General features: G+C 39.4%; 1 protein-coding gene across 2 annotated transcripts in view; it reads left to right on the plus strand.

Moving 5' to 3' along the window:
• The window catches only part of erbin (erbb2 interacting protein), a 142,160-nt gene that overhangs the window by 65,561 nt on the left and 49,382 nt on the right, over window positions 1–27,217 (plus strand). For both annotated transcript variants that reach the window (XM_049468353.1, XM_049468354.1), the window contains exons 3-10: window positions 7,183–7,454; window positions 8,598–8,715; window positions 12,714–12,792; window positions 13,458–13,547; window positions 15,603–15,659; window positions 22,726–22,789; window positions 23,545–23,619; window positions 25,433–25,577. In XM_049468353.1, the coding sequence (XP_049324310.1) occupies window positions 7,266–7,454; window positions 8,598–8,715; window positions 12,714–12,792; window positions 13,458–13,547; window positions 15,603–15,659; window positions 22,726–22,789; window positions 23,545–23,619; window positions 25,433–25,577 (817 nt within the window). In that variant the 5' untranslated portion in view covers window positions 7,183–7,265. The remainder of the gene's footprint in view (window positions 1–7,182; window positions 7,455–8,597; window positions 8,716–12,713; window positions 12,793–13,457; window positions 13,548–15,602; window positions 15,660–22,725; window positions 22,790–23,544; window positions 23,620–25,432; window positions 25,578–27,217) is intronic.

Consider the following 27,217-nt stretch of genomic DNA (forward strand, 5'->3'; position numbering starts at 1 on the left):
TGATGCTGCTGCTGTCATTCTAAAGCACCAGAGATTTGAAGATACAACACCAACAGACACACATATATATAGCTCTGAAAAAAATAAGAGACCACCTCAGTTTCTGAATCAGTTTCCCTGATTTTGCTATTGAGAAATGAGAAATGGCTGAAATAACAAAAAAAAACATTCAGAGCTTTCAGACCTCAAATAATGCAAAGAAAACAAGTTCATATTCATAAAGTTATAAAGAGTTCAGAAATCAATATCTGGTGGAATAACCCTGGTCTTTAATCACAGTTTTCATGCATCTTGGCATGTTCTCCTCCACCAGTCTTGCACACTGCTTTTGGATAACTTTTATGCCACTCACTCCTGGTGCAGAAATTCAAGAAGTTCAGTTTGATCATCCATCTTCCTCTTGATTATATTAAAAAAAAATTATTTGGTAAAATCAAAGAAACTCATCATTTTAAATGTTTTTTTTTTTTCACAGAGCTGTATTCACATGCACACACACACACACTTTTGAGTACATCTTTAAAGATTTAAATATTAAGTTATTTTAGTAATTAATTTCAAAATGTGAAACTCATACATTATATTAATGTATTAAACGCAGACTGATCTATTTTAAGCATTTATTACTTTTATTGTTTAGGATTTTAGCTTACAGCCAGTGAAAACCTGGAAATCAGTGTCTCAGAAAATTGGAATATTTTATAAAAACAATTGGTACTAGTGTGGGCATTGTGCCAAGTCCTGCTGGAAAATGAAATCCACATCTCCATAAAAGTTGTCAGCAGAGGAAAGCATGAAATGTTCTTAGATTTTCTGAACTTGATAATAACACCAGCAGATGACATGTCTCTCCAAACCATCACTGATATTTCCTGGTGGCTGTAGTTAAGTGTTTGAGTTCTCCGGCCGCTGTGCTTTTGTGTGTTGGAGGATGTCCGAGGCGTTGGAGGCTGAGAGTAGTGGAGTGTTATGGACTGAAATAGACGCTCAGTAGACGACTGAGCGCTTCCTGTTGCGAGAGCTGCGCGAGGGAGGAGCGATGGCAGGGTTCTGGGGCAGGGTTGAGCAGAGCGGTGTTTAAAAAGTGAATGTTGTCTAATTGGTTCTCAGGGCTGGTGCTCTGCTCTGTGTGAAATGGGTCAGTGAGCTCCCAGCGGGCAGCCCAGAACCCTGGAGGGTCCAGCAGCTTTCGCCTTGATCTTCATCACCATCATCAGAAGCGCTGATGCAAACCCGACTCGAGTCTGAATCTGTTTTTATTTAGCTGCTGTATTCAGACACCTGCATTTTTTTTTAAATATAATATAATTAATAGACGTGGGCAATATGACAACACATAATAATATTGTGATTAATTTTGTGAAGAAAATTCAATATGCCTTTATCATAAATTGAGAAAATCATCAGTGCTTAAAGAGTACTGACCCAACTGTACTTTTCACGCTCATTACAAAGAGAAGAAAAGAAAAATCCTCTTTACTTCCATGATATGTGTAAAAAATTTGACACAATTCACTGTATTCTTACTATGCATGAAATAAAAATAAATAAATGAACAATAAATGCATTTTGTCTATGGGTCAAACCATAATGATAAATACTGTTTATCGTAAAAATGTCTTTAAATAACTGAAAATAGTATTTTTACCATATTGCCCAGCTCAGATTGTAAGAATGTATTATTATATTAAATACTATATAATATATAGTATAAACATTTTGTAATAAGAGACTTAGTTTTGCAATGCTGTATCAATTCTCAAAAATGATTTATTTGTTTTATTAATAATTTAAATGCCAAGATTGTTGGTGGATGGTCTTTAATGTTTATACTATGAATTTGTATGTGCGCGTCTCTGTGCGCGTCTCTGTGCGTGTGTGTGTTCACTCAGAAAGTAGGTGTGTTTAATGATCCGGTAAATTCGGCGCTCTGTATATGTGAAGGACTTTTCAGTGCAGTGTTTCTACAGTATTTGCTGCTGTGGCTCCGGCTCCTGGGCGGGCTGTGTGGGCTGGGCTCCGGGCACCGGGCCCCCGGGGGCCGGTTTTGATGGGAACGTTAGCAGGATTTATTTCTGTGACTCTGTTGGCAGAGGAATGCAGTGGCAGGATGACGGGCACACTGGGGCCGTTCTTTATAACTGTGATTGTGTTTAGCAGATGATCAGCTCAGCTGGGAGCTGTTTTACTGGACTCTGACAGACTGCGCTGTAAACATGCACCAATCGGAGGACTTTGACTGTGCACTAGGGCGGCACGATATATCGTTTATGCATCGTCATCTTGTGTGATGTCACTTAAAGCATTTAAATCAAACATCATGTTGCAACGTTTTGATAATTGACACAAGAAGTAGATACACAGCTCTGTCTCTGTGTCTGTGTGAGTGACAGGCTGCTGCCTGAGTAGCCCGAGGGGGAGGAGGATCACGAGGGTGAGGGCAGGAAAGCTGTGCACCTCAGTCCAGCACAGTTTTGCAATGCAGATATTTCCAGCAGTTACAGCTGAATTCATGCTTTTAATCCCAAAAAAACGTTACATTAAAGGGCTGATTACTGTTGTTTTCCTCGTGTTTTAAGAGCTCTGTGCTGACTCGGCGCTTGATCGGTCCGGACACGAGACAGCGTGTGGGTGGGAGCGGGATTGGTGATGTCAATGGAACTGCATTGTTTAATACTGAGATATGTATATCGCCGAAAAAAGAAGATTTACAATGTGATTTTTTTCCAATATCGTGCTGCCCTAGTGTGCACTACACCGGTGTGCATGTGATACACTTCTGGAGCAGTGCGTGAGAGCTTGTGCGTGAGAGCTATGGTGTATGGCAGGTTCTTCAGTCATGGTTTTGGTGCCACATTGCCCTGCAAATGTGTGTCTTGCTCTTCAATTTTTTATATTAGTCAGTAAGAAGATTTGTACTTCTCTGTGCGTGCGTGTGTGCGCGCGTGAGTGTATTGGGACATTGGCGTGTCCAGCGTGCGGCTGAATCACACTCAGCGCTGTTGCCTTGTTGCAGCCGTGGCCGTGCACTTACTGCCAGCCCATCCATCACCATGACCACGGCATTGACCCAAGGGGCTGCCCGCCGTCTCACAGAAGAGTTTTCCGGATGTGGAGAAGCACACACACACACAGACTGTGGGAGTGTAATGGTTGTGTGTGTGTGTGTGTGTGAGAGAGAGGGTCAAGAGTGTGGCATTTTCACAGTCTCTTAACTCCAACACTCACAAACTCTCTCTCTGCCTTTTTCTCTCTTTCCTCCTCTCTTTGTGTGCTCACTCTCCTCTAATCTACAGAGGTCTTTATGTGTGTGTATTTGTGTGTGTGTGTGTGTGTGTGTGTGTGTGTGTTTTTGTGTGTGCATGAAATGAGCAAAAACACACCAATCCCTGAGAGCACACACAGAGTTTTAAAATCAATCATGACTGCGCCTTGATACACAAGTGGTGAGCGTGCAAAGAAACACAGATCATTCACAGTGTCCACACACCGCCGCTGTGCTGAAATCTCTCAGGCGCTCGTACTCTCCCCCCCCCCACCCCCCCCCCCCCCACTCTGAGCTATTATAATACAGTAAAACAAATTATGAAGCCCGCCGACCTGAACCACACTACACTATTATTACTGTCCCCTCACAATAATACTTGGAAATTCCACCATAAAAAAAAGATCATGATTTATTTAGTTTTTAAGTGATTGACACCAGTGATATAATTTCATTTTGCCAATCTAATGCTGATATGTCTTAAAAAGAACTCTTAAAAACTGAATTGCATCCAGTAATATGCTTCAGGAAAAAAAATTATAGTCAAAAGTAATCAAAGTTATGTTGATGTTTTTGTTCTTTATTCATGGTGCCGTACCTGTATCAGTTTCAAAAATGTTAAAACGATACCCAACCTAATCTATAGTGTTGCTATGATCTTTCAAAGTGGTTGATATAGTTACATCTTGCTTGCATTGTATCTGGTAGTTATAATGCAGAAGCCAGACAGGTGCAGTTTGTTATAAACTTCTATGAAGGTTAGGGTCTTTCTCAGTGAACCGTCACTTTAAGCTCAGTGGTGTCCTCTAAATCAACTGGCCTTCATAGAAGGCCTGTCCCTTTCTCTCTCTCTTTCTCTCTGTGTGTCTGTGTGTGACTCCTGGTTATGAGTGTGGGTGCAGTGGTGTTAGTGCTGTGTATAGACTGGTACTGTATGTACAGCAGATACCTACATTTATCACCAGCATTCATCTACCCAACACTGAGTCCTTTATTCATCACCATAACCACAGCACAGTCCCTGTCCCAACAAATAACTGTTCACACACACACACACTCACTCTCTCTCACACACACACACTCACTCTCTCTCTCACACACACACACACACACACACAGCTGAGAGGACGGGCGAGTGAGGGGGAGAAAAGGTCACATTCTCCATCCTTCATCCACAAGCATGTCATTGATGGAGTCTGATTGTGGCGTGATGCAGTGAAGAGAAGCACTGCTGTGTTCAGACTGACCCACTCACAGCCATCTTCAGCCTTCTGATGTCTACTGGACATCACATTCACTACTGAGCAAATTCACTACTGGACATCAGATTCATCAGTAGTGAATTTGCCCAGTAGTGAATCTGGCCATCAGTAGTGAATTTGGATATCAGTAGTGAATTTGGATATCAGTAGTGAATCTGGCCAGTAGTGAATTTGGATATCAGTAGTGAATCTGGCCAGTAGTGAATCTGGCCAGTAGTGAATTTGGATATCAGTAGTGAATTTGGATATCAGTAGTGAATTTGGATATCAGTAGTGAATTTGGATATCAGTAGTGAATTTGGATATCAGTAGTGAATCTGGCCAGTAGTGAATTTGGATGTCAGTAGTGAATTTGGATATCAGTAGTGAATTTGGATATCAGTAGTGAATCTGGCCAGTAGTGAATTTGGATGTCAGTAGTGAATTTGCCCAGCAGTGATTTTGCCCAGTAGTGAATCTGGATATCAGTAGGAAATTTGCCCAATAGTGAATCTGGCCATCAGTAGTGAATTTGCAAAGTAGTGAATTTGGATATCAGTAGTGAATTTACCCAGCAGTGAATCTGGCCATCAGTAGGGAATTTGCAAAGTAGTGAATTTGGATATCAGTAGTGAATTTGCAAAGTAGTGAATCTGTACATCAGTAGTGAATTTACCCAGTAGTGAACTTGGACATCAGTAGTGAATCTGGACAAGGTTTTCAGGGTAAGGAAATTCAGTGAGCTCAGTGGTACGTGGTGGTCATTAGGGCAGTTGATTTGCACGTTTCTGAAGATCTGAGATCAGTGGTGAATGATTGGAGGATGGTCAGTGATGATGTGAGCTGCAGTGTTTATAAAGTATTTGTCTGATTGGCTGATCTGTATCGTATCTCACTTTAAAAGCATATAAAAACTAGTGTATACGCATGACTCCACAAACACAATGCATTTAAAATGGGCTGTTTTCTGCTGCTTAGGTTTCATATACAGTCTGAACGGACTGAGGAGGAAATGTTACCTTTTAAAATGAGGAAATGAGGTTTGCAGCTCTTTTATATTTTTTTATATTAAAAAAGGTGAAAAATCCACTTTTTCCATTATATGATCCGTCTGCCGCTCCTCCCCCCTCACTGTAGCAGTTCGTACTGTATTAAGCAGTTCTCTGTGCCGTAATGTTGCAGCCGTTGCCAGGCCAGCAGCTCCTGCAGCCCGTAAACAGTTGATGATGGTGATTAGCTTCGGCCTCATGCATCATCCTGAGCAGCGCTAGCCACGCTCCCCGTCTCCACAGTCATCTAAATGCAGATTGGAGTGCTCTCTGCCGTCCTTCACTGACAGCTGGGGCTGTGGTTGGTGTCTGTGGTGGAGGAGGTGGAGGTTGTGATGGGGATGGTGGGTTGGGGGATGAAGGGGGGGAGGTGGGATCTTTATTCAGGTAAGTGCAGTGACAGCGCTCTTGTGACGGAGCTGCACTGATGCTGTTTTTATTGCTGAACGTTGAGCAGATGAATGCTCTCACTGATCTGCTGGCGGAGGCTTGTGGCACTCGTGTCAATCGTGTCACTGTTTGTAATGTGAGCGTAATCAGCCTGAAGCACTTTCTGTGTGGAGGCTGGATTATCATTGTGTTTTTGTACATGAAGTGGAAGTTAAGATCTTCTCTGAATGATAAACACTGTATTATATTATACGTACTGTGCTGCTGGATTGTTCGTTTTTAGTGATTAGTCATTTTTTGACTCTTTTTATCACTTTGTCATATCATTACACACTCTAGACTAGTGCTGTGCGATATGACGATAAATATCGTTTGTACAGTAGTTTCATCAGTTATTCATGCAAATATATAACGATGAAATGTATTGGCGTGGTCACTTTGCATTAACTCGGTTTATATAACTGATAAAAAAAGTGATCTTCGCCAAAAAAAAAAAAGTCGTAATGTGGTTTTGCGAAATAACGCAGCTTTACGTTATTTGACGGACACGCGCGGACGCAGCGGTTAGCGACACGCTTTGCGTTCTTAAACTCATAAGAGATAAAAAATGGAGATGCATTGAAGAAAAAATTAGCTGCTGCATCTACCTCATCTGTTTTTATTTGATACTTTTATATTGCTGCACTAAAAGGTAGAGCTGGGCGATTCATCGATTTTATCGATTTATTTGAATTTACAGTTAAGGACGATGTGTTTTTTATGAGAATCAGTTTTCTTTGACGGAGGGGGGGGGGGTTGGGAGTAGTTTTTAATTTAATAGATTTAGAAATAAAAAATAATAAAAAAAGAAATAAGTCCAAAATTGTATTAAAAAAAGTAAAAAAACTAATTTTAGAGCATTTCTATTGGTAAATGCTTTAAAAAATCATAATGTCTGACACAATATACAGAAATGAAAATGGCTATGGTCTTATTTAAACTGTGTTAAGACTGTATTCAATATAGAAACAAAATATTGATTTGAATCAATAATAGATGGTACTTAGCATTAGGGTACTCTGATCATATTGATTTGAATGATAAACCAGATCTAAACATACCTGTGATGATTATTATTTAATAATAATTTATTATTATTATTATTAGTAGTAGTAGTAGTATTGTTCTGTCTCTGCTGTGAGCTGCTGTGTATTAATGACTTCTTCTCCTTCCTCTTTCCTGTGTTTGTGTTTTGCAGTGTTTGAGGTGCTGGTGGTGTGTGTGTGTGAGAGTGTGTGTGTGCATGTGTGTGTGTGTATATGAGTGCGTGTGTGTGTGAGGATGAGCTCTAAGCGGAGTCTGTTTGTGCGGCTGGTGCCGTGCCGGTGTCTGCGGGGGGAGGAGGAGACTGTCACACAGCTGGATTACTCCCACTGCAGCCTGGAGCAGGTGCCCAAAGAGATCTTCGGCTTCGAGAAGACGCTGGAGGAGCTCTACCTGGACGCCAACCAGATCGAGGAGCTGCCTAAAGTACGTGTGAGATGGCTGGAGGGCTGGAGAGCTGCATATAGGAAGTGATATTTATTATAGTGCATAAAAAAATATTACTTTAGCAACAAACAAAAAAATGTAGCAAAAGAAATGATCTGATTTCAAGGAAATAAATCTTTTTTTTCCCTGATAATAATTATCATCTTACTAAGCATTGTGTAACTAAGATTATTTCTGCTTATTTTAGGAATAATTTATCTTAATCCATCTTATTTAGAATTGCTGTCACTTGCTGTCACAATTTTAATCAGTCAGATAATCCGAACTCAAAATAAGCATAAAAAGTCAGCAATCAAACTGTTTTTTGTTTCTTGTGTCCAAATATAAGCCAACAATCAGTGATATTTGCTTGATTAAGTTCTTACTTCTTCCTTTATTTATTTATTATTTTTTATTTATTATTTTGCTTAATGTAAGCATATACAGTACAGGCCAAAAGTTTTGACACACCCTCTCTTTTTCAATGCGTTTTCTTTATTTTCATGACTATTTTCATTGTAGATTCTCACTGAAGGCATCAAAACTATGAATGAACACATGTGGAGTTTTTAAAGGTGAAATAACAACAAAAAATATATATATTCTAGTTTCTTTAAAATAGCCACCCTTTGCTCTGATTACTTCTTTGCACACTCTTGGCATCATTTTCTCAATGAGCTTCAAGAGGTGCTCACCTGAAATGGTTTTTCAACAGTCTTCCCAGAGTGCCCAGAGGTGTTTATTAGCACTTGTTGCCCCTTTGCCTCCTTCACTCTGTGCTCCAGCTCACCCCAAACCATCTGGATTTGGTTCAGGTCCGGTGACTGTGGAGGCCAGGACATTTTTTATTAAGTACATAAAACTCCACATGTGTTCATTCATAGTTTTGACGAGAATCTACAATGTAAATAGTCATGAAAAACAGAAGGTGTCTAAATCACGGCAGAATTCAATGTGCACCACAACTCTCCTGTTTCCTTTGGGACAATGTATTATTGTGATCTACAACCAGGTGTTTCAGTTTCATTGTCCAACCCCTGTATATTGGGTTTGGAGTCGTTATGAAGGACAGTCAGTGTGAAAAATCTGACTTTCTTGTTTTCTTTCCCTCTTCCCTTCTTTCTTCCTTTCTTTCTCTCACAGCAACTGTTTAACTGCCAGTTACTGCACCGGCTGAGTCTGCCAGACAACGACCTCACCGTACTGCCGCCGGCCATCGCTAACCTCATCAATCTCAGGGAGCTTGACGTCAGCAAGAACAGTAAGTCAAAAAAAGAAAGAAAGAAGAGGAAAGAAATGCAAAAAAGAAGAAGACAACGCCTCTTTCACTCCTAAGCTCGGGGTCTTACCATTACTACTCTGTTTATCTGTTGATCAGCTTGGCCTAAGATCGTAAAAAACGTCCTCTGTGACAGTTCTTCACTGCTTTCACCTTTTATTCACCTAGTGTACAAAGTGTACAAAGCTAACACTGCTGTTAACACTCTAACACTCACACTAATGCTCACGCATTAGGGGTATGGCCCTAAAATATCACAATATTACATGGTATTTTCACGATACAGATACTCTTTGACGATATTACAAAACTCTGAATTAAAAAGAATATTTACACTACTGCAACAAAATTAAAATTAATATTTTATTATTGCATACGATATGATATAGCACACTCCTAACTGAGATATTAAAAAATACAAGAATTTTATCACATTTGTGACAGAAGTCAATGATCCAGAATGTCATGATGCTAATAATAATAATTTACTCCATATATCTCAATATTTTCAGGATTAAAGTAAAATAAATGATACTGGACAGATATAATCTGTTTCCAGTAGATATATCATGGAAAAATGCAGTGAGAACCGGGTAAATTTTTCTTTTGCTAAAAACTGCAAAAAAAAAGTAGTATCCAGGTATGATAAATATTTCAGGGTATAATATATTTTACGATATTGAAAAATGTTGGCAATATTATTGCAAAAAATACAATATGGCACACCCCTAATTAACACATACATATAAAACTGCTTGTTCAGTCTCTGTAGAGAAGAACTGCTGTAGAACAGGACCCTCTGTTGCAAAGGAACAAACATGAACTAAAACTGAGTCTGTGTACTTTGTGTTCTCTGTATATATTTTAGTGTCTTTTTGCTAAAATTCACTTTTTCTTGTTCTTTGTGAAATACAATAGGTCTCTCTGAGTTGTATATAAATGCTGCACATGATACCTTTCCTCAAACTCCTGCAGTTGTCTGCAGTAGCTAGTAAAAGAAAATATTCAGAAAAATAAGTTGATCAGGAAAAGCCCAATGTCCCAAGTCAACCTGGGAATTAGTATTCATGGCCCAGGCCATGGTCTCATCAGATAGGAGCCAACAGTACTAGGAACAGCATAGCAGTTCTTTCCTGTGTTATTTGTGCGAATAACACATAATTGTTATATGCTTTAACCAGTAATTCAGAGCTAAGGAACAAATGGTTAGAATTTGTCTATGGAACTATGTTTAAACTAGTTGTAAGTAAAAAAAAATCCCGGGGTATATTTTTACTTTCTGGACCTGGACTACCCACCTCTGTGTGTAAGTAACTATAGATTTACATAGGATCTCCGGTGGATTTTGCGTTTTACAGAGATTCTAAAACTAGGTCAGTGGCTAAACTGCGCTTAGCAGTAAAGTAACATGATGTTGCAAAGACTGTTATTAGTGTAAAAATGTTTTTCTTGTAAAACATTTCTAACTGTTGTTCATCTCATAGGTTCATTCATACTAAAGATCACAACTAGACATTTTAAAATTAATTTAAAATCTTTATAAGACCTTTAAATACACTTAGATTTACAGTGGTGTGCTGTGTATTAGCATGACCTGCAGCAGAAATGATGACATGCAAAACCTGACACTAGTTCCTCATTTCCTCCATGACGAGTGCAGATTAAATGCATGCAAACACTCACACACACACACTTACTCTCTCTCTCTCACACACACACACACACAGATGCACACTTCAGCAGTTTTCGTGTGCATGCAGAGCTGCAGGCTTCTGAGTGCTGTGTGTGCTGAACAGGCCTGAGCCTGTACTGAGAGCTCCCCTCAGTCCCTCACTCCAGACCAAACCAGTCCAGTTCTAGACCCAGTTTAACACACTAAACCCAGTACTGACCACCTGCTAAACTGAGAGCTGAGGGAGGAGCTTCAGGAGCTGCTCTCACGCACGACCGTGTCGCACAGTTTCAAAACATGTTTTTTTCTGTTTCTCCATCTCTCACCCTGTCTGTAGATGGAAATGGAGAGAGAGACAGACGATCAGTTTTCTTCCTTTCTCTCTCTAACTCAGTCTCCCTTTTCTCTCTCGCGTGCTCTCTCTCTCTCTCGGGACTCTGTCGTAACAGTAGTAAATAGAATTAATCCTAAAATAAAGATGCTGACAAATTTACAACAGAACATATAAAAACATACTTATAAATACTCTCTCTCTCACTTCCTGTCTTGCCATCTATTTCTTACTCTCATTTTCTGACAAAAGTTTTCTCTCTTTTTTTGGTTCCTCTCTCTTACTTGTTTTCTCTCTTAATCTCGTTTTCTCTCTCTGTCAGTCGTTCTGTCTTTCTCTCTCAGGACTCAGGACTGAATTAAAATAAAGATTCTGGCAAATTTAAAACAAAATATAAGAAAGCATATACGTGTATATATATGCGTTATATCAATAAGCTAGCAATCTCTCTCTCTCTCTTCTTTCTCGCTCTCTTGCTTCCTGTCTTGGACTCTCTCTCGTTTTTCTAACAAAAGTTATATTTTTCTCTCTCTCACTTGTTTTCTCTCTTAATCTAATTTTCCACTTAAGATTTTCTCTCTCTCTCTCTTTCTTTTTCTCTTCATCTCATGATTCAGTGTTTAATAACTAGACAAAGTGCAACAGAAGTAACTAGAAATAATCATAATTAAAACCAAAGTTCTGGCAAGTTCACAATCATATAAGACAATTTTACTATCAATAAAAGAACATGAAGGACCTTTTTGGAAAAAACCCACCAGGGAAGATTTTAAAGTTTTTATCACATCTTAACCTCAAACATCAAATGGAATACATATGTTACATTTTCCTGATCATGCTGTAATCTTTGAATCAACTGTGCTCTATCTAGACCTATAAAACCAAGTTTATGCCACAAATAGCCAAATTTGTGCTGGAGTGGCAATAAAACCCCAACAACCAATCATCTGGCAAGTTTAAAAACGAATAAATATACCAAATATAAACAATCTACATATACTTTATAAACACTCTCACACTCTCGCTCTGTCTCTGTCTGTCTCTCTTTGTCTCTGTATCTCGCTCTCTCTCTCTCTCTCTCTCTCTCTCTCTGTCTCTCTCTCTCTCTCTGTGTCTCTCTCTCTCCCTGTCTCTCTCTCTCCCTCTCTCTCTGTGTAAAGTGTGAGGAAGTGTAAACAGAAGGATGTGTGGAGTAAACTGGTCTGAAGCTCCTCATGGTCAGGATGTGCTCTCTGACGACAGCTCACAGATGCTCAGTCAGCACTGATGCGAGTGTGTGTGTGTGTGTGTGTGTGTGTGTGTGTGTGTCTGCTTGACTTACCTGTGGTTTCTTGTTGCATGCAGTTATATATATTGTGTGTGTGTGTGTGTGTGTGTGTGTGTGTGTGTGCGCGTTTGAGGAGGATGTTACCTTCAGGTTAATTTTAGAGTGTAAGACCTGCGGTTAGTGAGAGAGGAAATGTGCAGTGTTCACTCTCGCGCACCTTAAACTCCCTCACTAGCTGCTTTCACTTTACTGCTCAAACATGTTGAGGGATGAACAAGTGACTGTAAAAGAAAAAGTAGCAAAAGTAAGGTGTACTCTCAATTACACACAATTATTTACAATTACACACAAATACAATGTGTCTAAAACTATCCACACCCCCTCAGCAGCTTTCAGGCACAACCATATTTAACACAGGTCTTTGTATTTGAGTTTGTATAACTTTACCAATACTTTACCAAAGTTGACCAAACTAAAAACTTTGGAGCAGCCACACCCATTAATGTTGAACCAGCATGGGCTTTGTGCCAGTATATTAATCTACACAGGTATCTGCTGAAGAGGTCTATTCTTTTGGCAGTTCTTCTCAATAGGAACTTTAAAAGTATAAATGAGCTTTTGCAGGTTGTGTAGTTAAAGATGCGTTCAGTGCTGAAATAAGACGTTTGACAGATGTGACTCCAGTGCATTATTTTTTTTGTTCTTTTCAGGCATTCAGGAGTTTCCTGAGAACATTAAGAACTGCAAGGTCCTGACCATCGTTGAAGCGAGCGTGAATCCCATTTCAAAGTATGTATATCTCCTCTTCTTCTCAACTAACCTTTTAAACACTTTATGGGGGTCCATTGGCTTTTTTTTTTTGTCCACACCCACCTTTTTTTTGCTTTGCATCCTTGGTTCCTATAAACTTAGTTCCTGTGGCTGCATCCAGCCATTTTTTAGAATCACTGAGCCTTTTATTTTACTTTGCACAAAGACTTCACCCCAAATCTTTATATATTTTTCTTTTCACTGCTTTTTTTCTTTGCCTAATTTCAATACCACTTATAATAAAGTGGCCCAACTCGGAATTTAAAACGTCCTAGACACAGTTTGTGTCTATTAAACAAACAAGCAAGCACAATATCCTTTAAATAAGAAGAGATATTATAATAGAAGAGTGTTTGCTTATTAGTTGAGAGATCTTATGTCTCATGAATTGTTGTTTTAATATCAGCCTGCATTGTGTTTTCACATCCGTCTCCACTTATATTAGATGATATTATAATCTAACTGTGTTAATATTGTGCTCTGAGTGCAGGTAGGATAGGCCAGAACGAGCAGTCCTCCAGACAAGCTGCTTAGAAAGGATGATGTAATAGCTGCTATCATTTGTCTGAATCACAAAACTGAGAAAGTGCCTGATGATGATAAATGCTCTCTTCTGTGTGTGTGTTTGTGTGTGTGTTCTGCAGACTCCCAGAAGGATTCACGCAGCTCCTCAGTCTGACCCAGCTCTACCTGAATGATGCCTTCCTTGAGTTCCTGCCAGCCAGCTTTGGCAGGTCAGACATTATATATACATTATCGTATTTTTCGTATCGTATTTTATGAACAATCTCGAAATTCAGAGGATTCAGTGATATTTGGGAGGTAAATGTACACAGAGTAAAATGTACAGGGTTCTGAACATATTTTTTCACCACAGAATGTGACAGAGGCCAGTTTTTGTAAAGCCCATTCAAATTCCCCATTTACTTGAACCGCTTAGACACGGAACCCAAATATGGTCATAAACAACATGGGCAAAAAAAAAACATTATTTTATTTACTTTACATCACTTTACACAGTTCAATGATTATTTTGGACCAGCTTCTTCTCAGGTTCTCAAGTTGAACTTGTTTTAGTCTACAGTTAATTCTCACACAGCATCAGTCTTCTTCTACCAGAGGTTTCGTATCAGCACCCAGCCTGTCAACAAGCTGAATTCCTCAAGCTGTGAAACCAAGACCAGAAAGATATCGAGCAGATATTGAGTTTTTCTAATGATATTAACGCACATTCCATGAGCTCTAATCATATCTGCAGCAGCAGGAAGTGCAGTCCTGCAGAAGCTCAGGCGATTCGCTGAAAGGTCATTCATCAAAATTCTTATTACAACATATAAACAGTGCTGCATACAGAGATAGACTTGTATTCATTTCAGATTAGATCACTGCTTTTACTGTACGCCCACACACACTCACACACTGTCAGACCTCTTACATGTCAAAGTCCTCTCTCTCACACACTTATACACACACATACTCACACACACACACACACACAGATTCAGATACATGGGGATTATTGGAAAACTCAGTATTCTGGCTCTGCCTCTGGTCTCCACTCCACACTGCTCATCTTCTAGTTGGTAATTTGACAGCATTTACAGCTTCAATTACATCCTTATTTATGTAGAATGAAGAAAACATATTCTACTACCTTCCAGTCATTGGATTTGAACATGAGTAGTAGAGAACTAACATTTGAAATAGCACCGTCTGCTAGTGGAAGGTTTCCTTCCACTAAAATCCACTTTTTCTTGTTCTTTGTGAGAAACTATAGGTCTCTCTGAGTTGTATATGATGCTGCACATGAATTTTTTCCTTAAACTCCATTGCAGGAGTCTGCAGTAGCTAGTAATAGAGAATATTCAGAAAAACAAGGAAGAAATCAATCAGGAAAAGCATTGTGCCTACATAAGCTCGTAAATTAGTAATAATGGCAATGTCCACCTTGGCTTGCGACCGCCCACAGGCAGAGCTGAAGCCGGGCAGTGACGCCAGTCTTGCAGATAGAAGCTAACAGTGCTAGAAACAACTTGGCAGTTCGTTCCTGTGTTATTTGTGCAAATATCACATCAGTGTTATATGCTTTGCCCAGTAATTCAGAGCTAGGGAACAAATGGTTAGAATTTGTCTATGGAGGAACACCAACAGCGAAGTACAATAGAGATATATAGGTGTATGTTTAGAACATACTGTTTACACTAGTTAAAAGTAAAAATCCAGCCAACAAACCCCTGGGGTGTATTTTTACTTTCTGGACCTAGACTACCCACCTCTGTGTGTATGTAACTATATGTTAACATAGGATCTCTGGTGGATTTTGCGTTTTACAGAGATTCTAAGACTAGGTCAGTGGCTGAACTGCACTTAGCAGGGCATCATTATACATGTTGTAAATTGACATATGACACTGGAAAGTGTAAAAATGTCTTTATTTAAAAACATTTCTAACTGTTTGTCCGCCTCGCTGGTGTTGCAGTGCTGTTAGTCAATCAGAGGTGATATGTTTGCATGTATAAATAGTCATAGCAAGAGCGGAAATCTTATCGTTCCCAACCACTCCTCCACCAGACTAAAGCAGCGTTATACAGAATCACCTGAAAAAACTATGAAATGGGGTCTTTAACACACTGGGCTCTAGGTGTTCTGTAGCTTGGAGGCGTATAATAAGAGAATATAAACATATATAGTAACAAAACAGTCAATTAAGTTATATATATGTATTATATTATGTTAAATAATATATATAAAACAGTGATCATTTTACATTTTTCTGCTTTTCTTCACAGGCTCACCAAACTGCAGATCCTGGAGCTCCGGGAGAACCAGTTAAAGATGCTGCCAAAGTGAGTCCAGCACCGAAGCTAATGTGATATAATGAAAATAATTAGACGGAGAGCCGCTCTCATTGCCTCTAATTGAGATGTGGTGAAAGAACCTCAAAGAGAAATCGCAGTGACAGAAACTTGGAGACCAGTGTGCTCTTTTTCTTCCGCTCGTTCCAACCCTATAACTCTTTAATTCCAGGACCAGCTCAGCGTTTTTCTCTAAAATATTGCTTTTCTTTTTATATGTTCTTTTTATTTTTACTGTATATTTTTTAGACAAGCATTTATGAACTGACACGCACAAATACAGCCCCCTAAAATAATCCCAGAAGCCCGAGAACTGCATCCAGTTTTAGGTGTGAAATGGTCTTATGCAACCACAGGCATGAAAACAGGTCAGAGATAAGGGAAGAGTTCCTGTAACCTTCCCTCGCTCCCTCCTTCCCTCTCCTCCAGCATTCATTCTTTCCTCCCCATCCTTCTGTTTCCCTGCTACAGTACCACATTGCATTCCCAAGCCATGAACGAGATGCATTTACAGACTGTGATGGGTTTATAATCCTGTTACTGCGTCCTCATGTAAAAAGTGTGTGTGTGTTTGTCTGTATGTGTGTGTGAGAGCTGCATGACCTTACTCTGGTTTGTTGTGCTAAAAGAGCCGGTCTCGTCAAGGGATGCACCAAATATTTGACACATAAAACTATTTGGTGAAATGAAGTGTAACCTCAACCCATCATTAACTATCTGTGAATAATCCAGCTAGGAGAAATGCATTGAAGAGCGCCTTGTGGCTAACCGCAACTTTTATGCTTCCTAACTCGGGCTCAAAAAAAGAACATTTAGGTTTCCTGTCAGCACTCTGCCCTTGACCTGTTGTCAAGTGTCAGCTTCTAATCTAGCTCAAAAATCAGTTAGCATCATGGCTAACCGCTATTCTAGGCTTACTAATTCAGGTTCAAATCTCAAGATTTAGCTTTCCTATCTAAGCAGCTTGTTGTCATCTCGGAAAACAGATAGCATTGCGGCTAACGGCTATTTTAGGCTTCCTAGTGCAGGTAAGCAGCACAGTGCCCTAGATCTTTCATTAACCGCTACACTTGCTTACCTAATAAGGGTTAAAACCACATGATTTGCCTGCCTTTGCGTCTCTAAACAATGTGGAGCTCTGTATCTGTTGTCAGACATCAGTGAGTAATCCAGCTTGGAAAAATAGTTAATAGTTGATATCGGTGCTAGTACCGGTTTAAACAGCAAGACCACTCCTAAAATCCACTCATTTCCATTTAAGTCCAATTTTGAATCTGATGCATTATAAACATGTTTAGCAGCCAGTGCTTCTTTGGCATGTAATTTGTTCGCTTTCAGACTATTTTAGACCAAACTTTGCAATAAGGTTACATCAAATAACATCAAATAAATAGTACCTGCGACAGTAATAAACATTGTTAAATGGTTCAGTCATGTCTTAACTAAGATCATATTTAACATTTACTAAATTACTAAAATAAAAATGTGGGTCATGATTAATAATATCCTAACTAGTGTTAATTCTAGTGTTAGTACTGTTGGTACCACTTTAAAATAAGACTGCTTTTATAAAGGGTTTCATAAATGGTTTACAATTAGTTTATTAATGGTTACTAGTTGTAAATGCCTTAAAAATCATTTATAATCAGTTATAACATACATCAAAAGGGCAACAATACAGATGGCTGTGGGTTCACTATTTAACAAACAACAGGTCATTGTTGCCCTTTCTACGTATGTGTTAACTGATTATTAATGATTTTTAAGGCATTTACAACCTAATTAGTAACCATTAATAAACTAATTGTAAACCATTTATAAAGGTAGTCTTATTTTAAAGTGGTACCGTACAATATACCCTTATTGTAAACTTACTAATACTTACTAATCTTTGTTTTATTTTTGGTGCATCACTAATATTTAGCCGTCACACACTTTAGTGCACTGATCTGATCTTTCAGCCTGTTTTTGACCATAGAAACACTCTGAAGTCCTGACTGTTGGTTTTCCTCATCTTCCTGAGATCTCCAATATGTCTCGTTCTCGTGAGGCCCTGTGTGAGGTCATGCTGGATATGATTATCATGCTGCATGGTTTCAGGGTTACTCAGCAGGGACTGCAGTGCCTGAGTCACTGAGCAGCATTCAGTAATCCTGCGTGTGTCTCGCGCATATGAATGAATCTCACATGGCCCCAAAGGTCAAATCAGGAATGTGACTTTTCTCCTTCTCAGCAGACGGGCTTTAAATGTGGAGCATTTGTGTGTGTGTGTGTGTGTGTGTCTGTGTGTGCAGGCATGCATAACTGCAGGCGTGAACCCGTTCTGCTGTATTTTGGTGCACATGTCCCTGTGAATATATATCTACACTATAGTGGCTCATCATAAAGCACAGAGTGACAGGTACACGTACATCAGACAGGAAATGACATTACAGGGAAATTCCGCTCATCTTTAGGATGAATTTCTGCCTCGTTCAGGTATTTAGGTGTGAACAGAGTGATTCAGTGTGGGTTAATGTGAAATGTGCCGAACCCAGTTCTAATTGTTCACAGTGGATCAAAACAAAACACAGGCCTGTCAGGTTTTTATTTATTTATTTTTGGGGTTTTTTTTACGCTGGAGCTACGATCTATGTGTGTTCTGCCAAATCATTAGGAACAACGTAAGCTGCAACACAAGTCTACTAATATTACTGGAAAAGAGACATCACCCCAAATATTTCAGAAGTTTGTTACCTCGTTTTTATGCCACTGAAGTCTTAGTCTTTTTTTCTTCTACTTGCGCTATTTTTCCCGTCTGTTTCAGTCTTTTTCCCTTCTCCTCACCATTTTTTACTGTAAATTCACTGTTCTTTTTTTCCTGTTTACTCGAATATATTTGCATTTTTTTCACGTCTACTCAGTCTTTTTTCTCCGTCTACTTGCTTAGTCTTTTTCACAATCTACTCTTGTCTGTTTCCCTGTCTACTTCAGTCTTTTTACCGTCTCATCTGGTCTTTTCCCCGTGGACTCCAGTCTTTTCCCTGCCTATGCCATGCTTTTTCCTCGTCTACTCCAGTCTTTTTTCCTGTCTACTCCAGTCTTTTCTCTGTTTATTCCAGTCTTTTCCACATCTACTCTGGTCGTTTCCTGTCTTCTCCAGTCTTTTCCCTGCCTACGCCATGCTTTTTCCTCTTCTGCTCCAGTCTTTTACCTGTTTACTCCAGTCTTTTTTCTCTTCTACTCGCAGTCTTTTTTTCTTGTCTACTCCAGTCTTTTCCTCTTCTACTCGCAGTCTTTTTTCCTGTCTACTTCAGTCTTTTCTCTGTTTATTCCAGTCTTTTCCCTGCCTACACCAGTCTTTTTCCTCGTCTACTCCAGTCTTTTCTCAATCCACTCCAGTCTTTTACCTGTTTACTCTAGTTTTTTTCTCTTCTACTCCAGTCTTTTTTCTCTTCTACTTGGAGTCTTTTCCTCTTCTACTCCAGTTTTTTCCCGTCTACTTGCAGTCTTTTTTCAGTCTACTACAGTCTTTCGCCATCTGGTCTAGTCTTTTTCCAGTTTATTTACAGACCTTTCCCCGTTTACTCATAGACTTTTTTCTCTTTCACATAGAAGTTGCCTGAATTGCGGTCTGACTATTCAGAGTTGTATTGCTGTAAATGGGATATGTATTGGATTTTAATATCACATATTGCTGTTAACACAGCCACACAAACGACACACCTGTCTCATATGTGATGTAAAAGATCAGATTTGGACCACTTTTACCTGCTGTGTAAATGTAGACAAAGTGTCCTGTGATTTCTGAGCATTAGATGTCCATGTCCTTGACTGTGGATATCTCCTTGCTGTTTTATGTCCCTTTTATTTTCTTTTTAAGTGGGTTTCTCTTTCTCTCTCTCTCTGTGTCTGTGTGTTTAATCAGTGGGTGACGTTCTGATTTGTGGAGGCTGTAATTTAGTGCCGTCTTGTCTGCTGTTTACTCTTATTAGAACTGACTGCAAATTACACTGATTGTGCAAAGGCAACATTTAAATAAAGGAGAAGCAATAAAAGAAGATTCTCCTGCGACTCCTGAAAAGACGGCGAGGGAGCAAAGATTTGCATAATATAAGCAGTTATTAAAATCATTGCAATATTCGGCATTGTCCATTAAAATGTCCCATAACTACTGACAACAATATGAATCGTGTTTAATTAGATTTGATTAGTCCAGACAACAGATTACAGTGTGGTCTCTAATATTCTCATAGAGACAATAGACAATAATTATGCATTTTTGCTTTTTAAAGGACCATGTAAAAAGTAGGTGAAGTGTTAGTAAATCTTCAGTACCGTATTTTTCGCACTATAAGGCGCACTTAAAATCCTTTAATTTTCCCAAAAAACAATCAGTGCGCCTTATAATCCGGTTCACCTTATGTATGAATTTTACAAGTCAGGTATTAAAGAACAGAGTTATACAGGAGTTTCAGTTTAGTTCTCCAGCACTGAGACTGAAGCAGCATTAGCATTACCCGCTAACCTCGCTAAGCGCTAGCTCTTTCATAGCTTAGAGAGGAGTTTATCGGACTATAGCTTGCACCTTTACTGTGTTAAAATAAGCTACATGGAACAAACTGGGTTTCCTCAGTGTAGCTCTGTCTGGCTGCATTAGCCGCTAAGCGCTAAAGTTTAGCCGCTAATGCTAATGCTGCAGCTTTAGTACTGGAGAAATTTGAAAATCTAAGCTTACTGTAAATAAACAGAAGCTCTTTCTCACCCAAATAAACATTTTTCAGGAGAGAAATCTGTGTAGATTAACGTCCAGTGCTCGTTTGACTTTAAGAGAAAGTCTTTTTTATTACAGTTTTGTTTACCTAGCTTAACTTTACTTAACTTACCTACTACAACCCCCCACCTGCCCCACCACCCAGCGGCGAGACCTGCTGAATTAGAAGTATAGTGTCTCATAAAATGCGCCTTATAATTAAATGAGCCTTATGTATGAAAATAGACCATAAAATAGATGTTCATTGATAGTGCGCCGTATAATATGGTGCGCCTCATAGTGCAAAAAATACGGTAGGAGAATACAGCAGCTTATAGACACTGTTTTGATTGGGACTCCAGCAATAGTGAGATAAAGAATGGTGTAAAAACGACGCCTCTTTTTATTTTTTTTATTCTGCTCACCTATAGTGTGAATCTCACCTTGGAGAAAATGTATTTTCTGGGCTGCATTGTGCTGCACCGTGTTCTCTCACCACCACCACCACCACCGTGCTCCACTGCAGGAGACTGCCTCAGGATTATCCGCTCAATATCTGTTCTATGAGGGAAATGAAGAGCAGATAGGCCTCAGCTGCTGATGTAGTAAATGTCCTTGTTCTGTGTTTTAACATCCTTTATGTTCCCCTCGGGTCCTCGTTCTTTCCCTGAGCGTGTGTTTGATTTGTGTGTTGGATGAGTGAAAAGAATGGATGTCTGTTGTACCTGAAAGGGTTTTACTGTATAGAGCTGATTAATATGGCACAATATTGACTGTAAAGGAAAGCATGGGCAACAGAAAGTCTGTCAAAATAAAAAGCAGCTAGAGTGGTGCAGTTACTACGATTCAACGATCACTGGTTCAAATCCATCAGCAGCCAGAGTCAGAGATAGCACATTCGGCCATGCTCTCTCTCCCCACATCCTCCTATTGTGATGTTAGCTAATGTATCAGAGCTGGGCATCCACTGTTTTCCTCCGAGATCATCAGTTCCAGTTGGAAAAGAGGTGGGGGCTGGCATCACATGTATCAGAGGAGGCATGTGCTGGTCTCCGCCCTCCTAGTGTTGTGGGCATTTCACATTTCTGGTAGATGAGGGAGTCTATATGAAGGAAATTGAATAATTGTCCTTCCAGATTGGGTAGAAAATGCAGTTAAATTCGGACAAAAGCTAAAAAAAAAAAAAAAAAAAAAAAAAAAAATTGTAAAGCAACCACAGTTTAAATATGATGTGTAGCTCCACCCATCCCTATGTGTTTTTAATGGCAAAAAATTCAATGTTCACATTTAATCATATTTCTTCCTTTAAACGTTTTATCTTTCTATCTGTGATGTTTTAACAATTTTGGCAGTCAGTTTTTGCACATTTTATTTACCCCAAGAAAACAGATTTAAAAACCTTATGCTGCTATATTATCAAAAAGCCTTTTTATGGAATAGCAAAATAGTGTTTTAATCATCTTTTTAGTGGGTTTTAATTTAGAATGATAATACTCGCTTCTGAGTGGCAAATGAGCTAGTTCTTAGCACGGTTAGCGGCTAATGCTAATTCTGTTCCAGCACTGCTAGCTGTGGTTAGCATCAGGCTACAAGCAAATAATACTCACATCTGAATGGCAAAATAGCTAGTTCTTAGAGCGGTTAGCGGCTAATGCTAATTCTTTTCCAGATGTGAGTATTATTTGCTTGTAGCCTGATGCTAACCACAGCTAGAATTGCTGGAACATCACAGCTATTTTTTTTTGCCGTTCAGAGTTTTTTTTGCCACCAGGAGGAACCCACACTGAGTTCCTGGCTCTTACAAAACACATTTTATGATATAATCACACATTTAAACACACAAAACTGATGCGATGCAATTTAAATTGGGATACAAGTTAATTTGCTACAAAAGAACACAAAAGAAGAATAACATGAATGAAAACATAAATAGAGAATAGAGACACTGCGTATATAACTCCACCCTTTATGTTCTTCCTGCTCATGTTTCCTGCACTAGCATTGACTGTAGCTAATCTCTGCACTAACTTCCAATAACTGGCCTATTGTGCTCGCTCTGGCTCCGGCTGCTGATGGCAAAACAGCAAACACTGGGAGTGCAGTGACCCAAATTATTAATAGTGTATATGAGCTGATAGTGATTATTCCTCAGTGTGGGCTGATGTGTGATTAATGTATTTTGTGTGGAATGTGTTTTATTACACGTCAGAATCAGTCAGAATGAATGTCCTGTGCTCAGTGTTTGAGCTGTTATAAACACTCGTAGTTAAACAGCAGATCTCTGTGTGAGGAATGTAATTCTCTGTGTGTCTCTGTGTTTCTCAGAAGCATGCATAAACTCACGCAGCTGGAGCGTCTGGACCTGGGGAGTAACGAGTTCACTGAAGTGGTCAGTCCCCTCACTTCTGCCATCTATCTTCTCTCACACACACACACACACACACACACACACACACACAGAGCTATAGATGGTCAGAGCTGATTATGTGTAGCTGTGTGAGTTAATGTGGTGATGACAGTAGTTGAGAGATGTTTGATGTCCGTTCTCTCCCTCAATTCTTTATTTTTTTTTCTTTCCTTCCCCCCCCTTTCTTTTTTCTTTCTCTTCTTTCTCCTCCTCTTTTTTCTTTCTTACCTTCATTTCACACTTTCCCTCTCCTCCTCTCTCTTCCTCCTTCCCTCTCCCACTGTTTTTTTTTTCTTGTTGCTTTCTCTTTTCCTTTTCTTTTTTCTCTTGTTTCATCCCTTCTACCCTGTTCTCTTTTTGAAAGTGATATTCTTTTTGATATTCTTTTTTCCTCCCTTTCTTTCTTGTTCTCTCTATTTTCATCATTTCATTCCATGTTTCTTTTGTCCTTCTGTCTCTCCCTCTTTTTTCTTTCTTAATTTTTTTCCTTTTTTTTCTTAGATTTCCCCTTTCTTTCTTTCTTTCTTTCTTTCTTTCTTTCTTTCTTTCTTTCTTTCTTTCTCTCTTTCTCTCTTTCTCTCTTTCTTTTTCTATTTCTTTCTATTTCTTTCTTTCTCTCTTTCTTTCTCTCTTTCTTTTTCTCTTTCTTTCTATTTCTTTCTTTCTTTCTTGGTTTCTTTCACACTCTTTTTGTCTCTCATTCTAATGATTTATTTTTGTCTCTCTTTTCTCTCCAGCCTGAGGTTTTGGAACAGCTGACAGGAATAAAGGAGCTGTGGATGGATGGGAATAAACTCACGATGGTACCCGGGGTAAGGGACTGTTTTTCTTTCATCTCCTCCTCTCATCTCGTCTGCGTCACTCTCCCCTTTCCTCCAGTCTCACCACAGAGTAATCATGACCTTCCTTCACGACCTCCAGATGTAGCATTACTGTACCTGCAGAACCTCCAGCAGCAGCAGAGTCAGTGTTAACTGTTAACTGTTATGGGGAGGAACTGCATCAAATCCTCCAATCAGATCGATTAATTTAAGGGCAGTTAGGGATCAGCTGGGCGATTAAAGGAGGGATGGTGCAGAGCGGGGGGTAAGTCTGCTTTCATCCTTTTTAAATGGGCTTTCTCCCTAAATTGCCAGTTTGTTTTAAATGGGTCGTAATTAAAGCATTAGCTCGCTGCTGCTAGCGCTTAGCCAAACTGACAGTAATTGCAGTCTGGCCGCTCGGATTAGGATTAGCACGTTGCAGAATGTCCTGGAGAGGGGAGGGGCTTAAAAAACAACAGTAATTATAGATGTTCAAAGGGTCTGTTCAGAGTGACCCTCGGCCGATCAGAAGGTACGCTACCTCGCACCATGCTGCACTCCCTGCCTGAGAGAGGCTAACCGAGCCTGAGAATAAAATGCAGGAAATGTCTGCGGCCTCTGCACCTCCACTCCGAGGCCCCGCCGCGTTCCTGCTTTTGTGGAATTCAATTTCCCCCTCGTTATTAGCGCTTTTGATTAAGCTTCTTAACGCAGCACCCAGGAGAGCAGCTCACACAGCCCGAGATTAATCAGAGGCAAGGATAGTGTGTCACACACACACACACACACGCAGTGATGATTGCGACTCTGGGAGATGGGGTGTAATTGGTCAGCACCCCGGTGTCTGCTGTGGGAGAATCATCAGAGTTGTGCTGTATTTGAATCAGAAGCTGGAGATCTTCACACTGTTTTCACTCTTACAGTAAACTCTACAGTATAGGTGCACTAAATATATTTATTTATTTATATTTTTTGGTGGGCAAAATGCAACTTTTATCAGAATGCTGAGCACAGGTTTTATTGGTTTTCCTTTATTCTGCCACTTTTCTACCGTTTATTAAATTAAATAACCTACAAACATTTTTATTTTTGTCAATAGAAAAATATTTTCAAAATTTTAATAAAGCAAAATATTAATTTAATCGTTAATAAATACATTTAATGTCCCAGCAAACAAACCAGTAAAGCATAATATAAGGTCTCGTAAATAAGTAATTAATCTGTATATAAATCATCATTAATTTGGATTAGAAGGAGCTTTTTGTGTCATTTTTGCTCACTGATTTTAGTGCATTCCTATTGTATATTAATCGAAGTGTGAAGTTTGTGATTAAACCCCGTTGTTTTCTAACAGTGAGAATATAAAGTAATATGCTGTATTTTTCACACTATAATTTTTGCAAAATAAAAATAAATAAATCATCAGTGCACCTTATGTATAAATTCAATCAGTCAGGTATTAAGTAGCAGTAAAGTCACGCCGCTGAAGTACAGCGTTATAAGGGTGAGTTTTCAGTCAAGTTTCTCCACCACTAATGCTGGGTGCAGCAGCATTAGCCGATTACCGCAGCTCTAGCTCTTTCATCATCCAGGGGCGAGTATATCGAACTGTACTCTTGTATGCTTGTTTGTTGTGTTAAAACAAGCTACGTGAGACGAATCACTAGCTGATAGCACCACTGGGTTACCCGAAAACTCAGGATTCCTCAGTGTAGCCCTATCGGGCGGCATTTATGTGAGTAAAAACTGTAAAATGTAAGCTTATGCTCTGTGTTTCTGTGTTGGTTATGCGCTGTGAGTGATCTGTGTTTGTGTTCTGCAGATGGTTGGGATGCTGAAACAGCTGACCTACCTGGACGTGTCTAAGAACAACGTGGAGCTGGTGGATGAGCAGATCAATGGCTGTGAGAACCTGCAGGACCTGCTGCTGTCCAACAATGCCCTCACACAGCTACCCGGCTCTATAGGTACGACACACACACACTCACACACACACATAAAACATGCACCACACTTTCAAACAATCACAGTCAGACTTACCAGAATGTACATATCAGAATCGTAGCAGGACCCTTTATCTCTTACATTTAAAGTCTTTCAGTATAATCAGTTTATCACTGAAACTCTAGCTCTGCTAGATCTGCTGTGTTCTGATATTTACTGTACTGGGCTGAGTGGTGTACTTTTGAGAGGGGTATCCGGTTAATGGCGTTAAAAGTCTTTACTATGCTTTCTCTACGAGAGATATAAAAAAAATGTCGAACTGGCATCGTTCTGCATGTGTTTAAGCTTAGGCTACAGGCAGACAACATTGGATAATTTGCATTATGAATATATATATATATATATATATATATATATATATATATATATATATATATATTCATTCATCAATATATATATATATATATATATATATATATATATATATATATATATATATATATATATATATATATATACACATACACTACCGTTCAAAAGTTTGGGGTCACTCAAACAATTTTGTGTTTTCCATGAAAAGTCACACTTATTCACCACCATACGTTGTGAAATGAATAGAAAATAGAGTCAAGACATTGACAAGGTTAGAAATAATGATTTGTATTTGAAATAACATTGTTTTTACATCAAACTTTGCTTTCATCAAAGAATCCTCCATTTGCAGCAATTACAGCATTGCACACCTTTGGCATTCTAGCTGTTAGTTTGTTGAGGTAAGCTGGAGAAATTGCACCCCACGCTTCTAGAAGCAGCTCCCACAAGTTGGATTGGTTGGATGGGCACTTCTGGCGTACCATACGGTCAAGCTGCTCCCACAACAGCTCAATGGGGTTCAGATCTGGTGACTGCGCTGGCCACTCCATTACCAATAGAATACCAGCTGCCTGCTTCTGCTGTAAATAGTTCTTGCACAATTTGGAGGTGTGTTTAGGGTCATTGTCCTGTTGTAGGACGAAATTGGCTCCGATCAGGCGCTGTCCACTGGGTATGGCATGGCGTTGCAAAATGGAGTGATAGCCTTCCTTATTCAGAATCCCTTTTACCCTGTACAAATCTCCCACCTTACCAGCACCAAAGCAACCCCAGACCATCACATTACCTCCACCATGCTTAACAGATGGCGTCAGGCATTCTTCCAGCATCTTTTCATTTGTTCTGCGTCTCACAAACGTTCTTCTTTGTGATCCAAACACCTCAAACTTGGATTCATCCGTCCACAACACTTTTTTCCAGTCTTCCTCTGTCCAATGTCTGTGTTCTTTTGCCCATCTTAATCTTTTTCTTTTATTAGCCAGTCTCAGATATGGCTTTTTCTTTGCCACTCTGCCCTGAAGCCCAAAATCCCGCAGCCACCTCTTCACTGTAGATGTTGACACTGGTGTTTTGTGGGTACTATTTAATGAAGATGCCAGTTGGGGACCTGTGAGGCGTCTGTTTCTCAAACTAGAGACTCTAATGTACTTATCTTCTTGCTTAGTTGTGCAGTGCGGCCTCCCACTTCTTTTTCTACTCTGGTCAGAGCCTGTTTGTGCTGTCCTCTGAAGGGAGTAGTACACACCGTTGTAGGAAATCTTCAATTTCTTAGCAATTTCTCGCATGGAAT

The sequence above is a fragment of the Astyanax mexicanus genome, chromosome 20 (genome assembly GCF_023375975.1).
Source record: "Astyanax mexicanus isolate ESR-SI-001 chromosome 20, AstMex3_surface, whole genome shotgun sequence".
In the NCBI taxonomy this organism is placed as follows: Eukaryota; Metazoa; Chordata; class Actinopteri; order Characiformes; family Acestrorhamphidae; genus Astyanax; species Astyanax mexicanus.